This window comes from Pyrus communis, chromosome 11 (assembly GCF_963583255.1).
Source record: "Pyrus communis chromosome 11, drPyrComm1.1, whole genome shotgun sequence".
NCBI lineage: Eukaryota > Viridiplantae > Streptophyta > Magnoliopsida > Rosales > Rosaceae > Pyrus > Pyrus communis.
Window position 1 is genome coordinate 21,310,068 of NC_084813.1, and position 7,022 is coordinate 21,317,089.

Here is a 7,022-nt window from a genome sequence, read left to right on the forward strand (position 1 = left end):
AGAAGGAGTCAATTTCAGTTCAATACCCTAAACTTTATCCAATAAGACATGTTAGTACCTGCCTCTTGGATTAACAGTTTAGTACCTGGTACGTTGTGAAATTTTGACAAGCCGACTACGGCTTTAGATTGATCGTTTATAAATTTTATTAAGTGATGACGTGTCAAACAAATTGAATGAAGAAAAAAGAACTGAGTAACATTTAGCAACTTTAAAATGGGCCTCTTCAAGCTAGACTGGGGTAAACGAGCAGGTTGGGCAAAGGTTGATGCCAGCACTGGTCCTCCTACTTTACTATCCTAATCTGACCAGTTTTCAAGCTTTAACAAGCCTCTTTCTCACCCTTGTTGAAGTAGCTTTTTTGTTATCTATTTTTATATATCTTTCCCCTTGCGATCCAATTAAAGTCTCCTTGCATGTAAGTTTTATCCAGTTCCCTCTCAGCTATTTCCTGTAAAAATGGATAATATTTTTTTGGGTAGTGTAGAATATAAAAATATAAGTGTAGGCTTTCTTCCAATATAAACTCTCTGGGCAAGAGTAATATAAGGCAAGTAAGTTATAGGTGTAAAGCCAACAAATCTCTTACCTATCCTTCGCCCTCTTCTTGTTCAGTAGAGTCATTTTCATCCCCCTTAACGCGAGTTATAGTGCCCTGTAATCGAGTTGGATTCCCTTTTTGGTTCCATTCTTCCTATTGGTTGAGTAGTTTAAAGTGTAAATTGCAAACAAAATAGCTAACAAGTTAGTGTAAGAAAGAGAGTGAGTAGGATAATCAATAGAAAATATCCATTCATTCGGACTCCCAGTAAGAAAACGTATTCATATTGCTTTATATTGGGCCATAGCTAGCAACTCACCGTACCATGCACGTTCACCCAAGAAGGATACCCTTTGTCTATGTCAGCCAAACCAGATTGGACGAGACTAGTCCGATCAAGAGATATAAGATGATTATCTAGCTATATCTCTTATTATCTTAGTTGCTTTTTAGTCTTCACATGAAAGGTGCTATTAACTAGAAATAAGATCAGTACAAGCAAGACTTTCATTTTCCTATTGTTATCCCAATAGCACATTCTACTTGAGAATAGTTAGTAAGACTAATTTATGTAAGCAAGTCCAGTGCTATCGCTTACAAGTGCCTCTTTCGCTGTCACCCATGGTACCAGTTCATATTTGGTTACCCGAACCTCATATAGAGAATAGAACTTGAACGAGGCCTTCCCGACTTTACCATCTCAAGCAAGCCTGAACGACCTTACTGTCTCAACCCTGACTGACGACTAGCTTTACTTGATAGAGTTGCCTTCGATGCCCGGTTAAGTTCGCCCTTAGGGGAAAAGGCCTTTCCTTGCCTTATCGGACAATAAGAATTTAATTGCCTTGAAAACAAAACAAAAGTACTACTTTGGATATGCTATGATTCGCATCTCTCATTAAACTTTTATAATACAATTGATGTCCTACTCTTTTAGTTTTAGCTTTCTTCATTGAGTAAAAGGAAATTAGCCTTTCAAACAGAAGGCATATGATAGCTCATTCCTCGACTTATTTATATCGTAAGAGAGAGAGAGAGAGAGAGAGAGAGAGAGAGAGAGAACCTCCTATGCCCAAAGACTCCCATGCTTTCCATCGGTCAACAACCAACCACAACTCACTATAATTCTTCACTACTCGTACAGGAAGGTAAGAAAAACTTGCTTTTCTGGAGGGAATCAAAATGACGTAAATCCCAATTTTAAGACCCAGGAACAGATTTTGCTATTACAAGTAGAAATAGAATTACAACTCAAAAAGGAAAAGCAACTAGAAAAGGAAAAGCTATTAAAACTAGAAAAGCTATTAAAATTACAACTAGAAAAAGAATTAAAAGTAGAAATAGAATTACAACTCGAAAAGGAAAAGTTATTAGTGGAAGGCCTTGTGCATGTTAAAGACGCCCCCTACTCCATCACTGTCATCACATACGTTATAGCTTCTGTTTTTTCTTTTCTAGCCAACAAAAAAATAGTTTTATTGACCCATATGTGCACTTTTTCTACACAAAAATGGAACACGTGAAAAATAAAATTAAGAATCGACCAATCAAATCAAACCGCCAATACTAATTTTGCACTGATTCGCCCACTGGTTTTTTCGCCCACTATTTTTGACCTAGACATATTCGTTTTGAGTTTTTTGCTTATGGGGCAATAAAAGTGTCATGCTTTGCTTGGTTTTTTTGAGTTTTTTTTTTTTTTTTTGGTGGATTTTTGTTAGATTGGATGTTAGATTAGTCATCGATAAAGTTCGAACTCATGCTGTTATGTAAGGATTCAATTCATTTCCACCACTGTGATAAAAGGTCGCTTGCAAGAACAAATTTGAGTTCATATCCTTTAAAAAATATATTAAATGTATCGGATATTCGTTAATTTTGCCCCCACTTCAAATGGAAGAAAACTCATTGTTTGAAGAGTAATGTTAGAGAGATTAAATTTGCAAACTAAATGATATGTCACCAATAAGAATAAATATGTTTATCAACGTTTAAGTAATAAACCAATTATCAACTTCTATATCTTTTAGTTTTCAAAATTTTGCTTACAAATTTAATCTCCCTAGCATTACTCTTGTTTGAAATATTACAAGGATAGTGACCGATAGCAATTATCGTTTGCATGACTGGAACAAATTAAATGTACCTTTTCTATTGTCGTGAAGAAAATGAAAAGATGACTACGAGCGTTTTGAAGTCAAAAGTCTCGCTTTCTCTGTGTGAATTAAGAAGATAATTAAGCACGAGGTGATAGAGGTTCAACTAATCTCATAGCCCACTTTTCAATCCTAAACAAGTTAATCAATTTGAACCACATTATTGTTAACTTATTGTGAGGCTAGTCCACCTTCTCCTTCTTAGCGTAGATAATATTGTTTGTCAAAAAAAAAAAAAAGTCATTTTGCGGCATGCTTACTTATAGGTACCGTTTGGTACGTGGGACGGGACGGGACAGAGTGGGACAAGGCGTTCCGTCCCACGTTTGGTGCGCCTAAAACGGGTGGAACGAGCTGTTCCACGGGACGAGTTTTGGATGAATTTTGGTTCCACCTCACCCCCTGGAACGACTCGTTCCACATCCGTGGAACACAAATTTATAATCTCTCCGTCTCCTTCTTCTTCCTCCTTATTTCCATCCGAGGGCATATTTTCTCCCACTTCGTTCCGTTCCGTCCCGTCCCGTCCCGTCCCGTCCCATTCCGTCCCGTCCCGTCCCATTCCGTTCCGTCCCGTCTCGTCTGCATACCAAACGATACCATAAAGAACGAATTTGTAAAGAATGAGAGCTTGTTTAGGAAATGCTTTTAAATGACTGAAAATGTTTTTAGAGAAAATATTATCATGTCCAAAAGCACTTGAAATGCTTCTGCAAGAAGCACATAACTGGTGTTTTTTTGTAAAAAGCACTTTAAGTGCTTTTCCAAGATTAAAGACTTAGAAGTAGATTGAAGCACGAAATGTGTGTAGCTGCTCTCTTGACCAAACTGAAAACAAGAAGCTTCATTGTCTTCCATTCGGCCAAGAAAAGAAGGTAAAATTTCTTCTTCCAGATCAATCATTCATGGTCATCGTTTACTAGGCAGCTGGTGGAAAGAGCTCAATAACAAACAATCGTCATTAGAGTTCTACCAAAGTTACATTTATATGCTGCTAATTATGCAAATGCGTAGATATATTAGACGAATAAATGAAGAACAGATAAAAAGGGAAATATACTTGTGTTTGCTTGTTGATTTGAGTTGTAATTACAAAATTAGGAATGCAGAACTTGTCTCAACTCTCCCTACCAATCACAGCCAATTTACAAGATCCAGCAATAAAAATGTGCCAAACCAAAGCCGCTCAGATTAGTACTATCGGAGAATAGAGTACCGCACCACAAGATAAATTACAACTTATATCCAATGTTTTACTTACTGAGACATTTTGTGATAAAATCCAATATCTGTCGGGTTGTGCAGGTGGTTAAGCTAGGATAATATCAGTGTAATTCTGAGCCGTTGGCTTAACTGTAAATTCTTAACAAATTAATACTACCCAAGTGGTGAGTGCGGGTACAAAAATGAGTTACAATTAGGTTGGAATAAGGGGTTTTTTGGTAGTTAATTGATTTATTTACTAGATCTGGAGTTATAAATTTGGTTTGTTCAGTTAGAAATTCCCTATATATTTCTTTGTTTACTAGTTTTCCAATTCTTTGTAGGATTTGGAATGTTAGGATCGCTTACTTTATAATTACTCAGTTTATCAACTAGTTTTCCAATTCTATGTAGTTTTCCTCTTTCTTTTAGCCAATAATATAAACTTCAAAGTTTGCAATTAGTTTGCTTATTTCTCTCTTTAATTTGCTAACATGATTCCCTTACAATGTAACAAAAACACCGTGGGTTTTGTTTTATTAAGTTGGCAATCAACATAAACTAAGAAAAGGAAAAATAAAGGTTCCAGTACTACTGTACGTAGAGATGTTGGAGATAGTATCGAATGAGAATTTAGAAATCTTCAAAGCAAGAAAATCAAAGTGCTTTCTCATTTGCTTCTCTGTAATACATTTGACTTTGTAATTGATGGTCCTACTGCCCACACTACACATACCAACAAGATAATAGTACCCAATAATAATAGATGAACTCTCAAAAAAGTACACATTTATATATAAGATTAATTTGAAAAAATATTATCTATAGTTTGGCAAAGAAAATGGTAACATTACATATGCTTATACTTTCGTCGTCGTGCATGGAAGAACCCTAGTTAGAAATTAATGCGCATGCAAGCCCTACCTTTTGATCGATATCTAATATATATATAGGAAGCTACTATTTTAATTAGTACGTACAAAAAACAAAGACTGTAGTATTAATTAACAATGAAAAAAGAATTTCAGTATCAACATCAACTACAAGAAAATACAAAACTACAAACACAAAGTACAAGATTATTATGCCTAGCTACGAGCTACCACCAAGAGATTTTAGATGATATCACTGATGTCCAAAGTACCCTCTGGGATTTCAAACTTTAACCAGCTGCTGCAATAGCTTTCCTTCTCATCCTCTGTGGTGCTGTTTATGTATGTACCTGATGAATTCAAAGGAGTCGGGCTTGAATAAGGCGTTGACATAACTGAATCGAAGCTGAAATCGTGGTTCTTGTTGTAGTTAAAAGATTGGAAATATGAATTTTCCGGATAATCAGGACTAGGGTTACCAGAAGTAGTGCTGCAAGGCACATAGTTTGGTTGGGAGACAGCTGTTTGATGATGATCGGCACTCAAATTCGGAGGGACTATGTTTTCTTGGGAAAGGGGGCAGCTCAAGTTGGTCATGTTTGGTGAGTAACCTTTCACATTGATCTGTTGCATCAGATGTTTTGCCATGTCAGCAGAAAAGTCTCCCCCTTGGATAAGATTTTGAAACTGATCATTGCATTGTAAAGGTGGGAGAACTTGATTATTTTGTTCCTGAGAATTGGAAATCTGGTTTTGATGGAGATTATAATTTTGGGAACACATTTCCGGGTTTTCTTGTTTGATTGATAACAGACTTGTTGCTAGCCTTAACATTTCTGGATTAACAAGTGGTTGTTGCTGCTGGGTACTATTCAACAAGTTTGACAAATTGAGTAGTGCAGCAGCTGGGTTGTTGCACACATATGAGCTGAGAATTGAGGACAGATCAAGAAGATCGATGCGTGGAGCATGAGTCACGGGATCAATTCCCATTCGAAGGAGCCTTTTTCGGATGTGCGTGTTCCAGTAGTTTTTTATTTCGTTGTCTGTCCTTCCTGGCAAGCGAGCAGCAATAGCTGACCACCTAACATTATTGGAAAAAGAAAATTGATCAGAAGATGTAATATAATTATTAATTACAAATCATTTTGATTTTGGGAGGTCAGAAACCCTAAAATACCTCAACAACTTGTTTAGCGATTTGTACGGTTAATTAAATTTCAATTAAACATAAGCTTACTTGTTTCCAAGGATGCTATGTAGTTGGATTATAGTCTCTTCTTCTTCAAAGGAGAACCTTCCTCTCTTTATATCAGGTCTCAGGTAGTTAGTCCATCTGAGGCGGCAACTCTTCCCGCATCTCTGGAGTCCTATACAATTTTTCACAACAAATCATTAATTAAATTGATAGTTCAAATCTCATCGATGACAGTTTGTTTATTATTAACAAAAGAAAAAAAGAAACTGTTTGATGAACATTGTGTATACCTGCATTCTTTGGAAGGTTTCTCCAATTTCCAGGGCCATGCTTCTGAATATAATTCACTAGCAGGGCATCTTCTTCAGTTGTCCATGGACCTTTCTTGAGTCCATTTTTATCACAGCAAGGAGCTCTTCCCATATTTGCAGTGGTACAGCTGGTTCTGTTATCTAACTTGATGTGGAGGTGGAGAGATGAGTTTCCAAAAGTACTTACTAGGATGGACAAGGGTACTTTGTGACTTTAGAATCAGAAAGTAGTTTAAGTTGCTGATCAAAAGGGAAAGATGAGGCCTTTATATAGTGGAAAGGGGTGAAGTTTGGGAAACATTTTTGAAGTCAAAATGGATTTGGCGCCGGCCTGAGGACACATGTCCATTTATCTGCAGTACAGGGAATATGAATGCAATATGTATAATATTTAGTTATGGATCATAAGCCCACGTTAAAAAAATAAATAGAAAAAGAAAAAATAGATAAAGAATGAACCCAAGTAAATTAAGAGAATCATGCTTGGATATAATTGTGCCCGAGAAGTCACAGCAGATAATACTACATACTACGCTGTTGGGGTTTGACCTTTTTTCGTTTTTCTCCATCATTAAACCCTAATCTTGTAGCTTGTTAAAGCAGTACTCATGAAAAGGATAGGACGGTAAGGTTGTTAGATCTGCTGATCAACAACAAGAAAAGCTTGATCGACCTTCTGTTTTTTGCAATTTCGTGTTTCATTAAGTGTTTGATCCTTTTCTATCAACTTTCTGATTCTGA

The 7,022-nt window shown here is 36.4% G+C and overlaps 1 protein-coding gene across 1 annotated transcript; it reads right to left on the reverse strand.

Annotated features, from left to right (window-relative positions):
- Positions 1-5,015: 5,015 nt before the first annotated feature.
- Positions 5,016-6,393, reverse strand: LOC137709372 (transcription factor MYB41-like). The gene is made up of 3 exons (XM_068448464.1): positions 6,261-6,393; positions 6,013-6,142; positions 5,016-5,856 (listed from the first exon to the last, which is right to left on the reverse strand). Exons 1-3 carry the CDS (start codon positions 6,391-6,393, stop codon positions 5,016-5,018), a joined length of 1,104 nt encoding a protein of 367 aa, XP_068304565.1.
- Positions 6,394-7,022: the final 629 nt, after the last annotated feature.

What these genes read in the sequence shown, in the direction of transcription:
- LOC137709372 (XM_068448464.1), bottom strand. Translation starts at nt 6,393, where the DNA reads ATGGGAAGAGCTCCTTGCTGTGATAAAAATGGACTCAAGAAAGGTCCA. An exon ending in AAACCTTCCAAAGAATGCAG is followed by an intron (nt 6,143 to 6,260) that starts GTATACACAATG and finishes AAAATTGTATAG; the next exon opens with GACTCCAGAGATGCGGGAAG. An exon ending in CATAGCATCCTTGGAAACAA is followed by an intron (nt 5,857 to 6,012) that starts GTAAGCTTATGT and finishes CAATAATGTTAG; the next exon opens with GTGGTCAGCTATTGCTGCTC.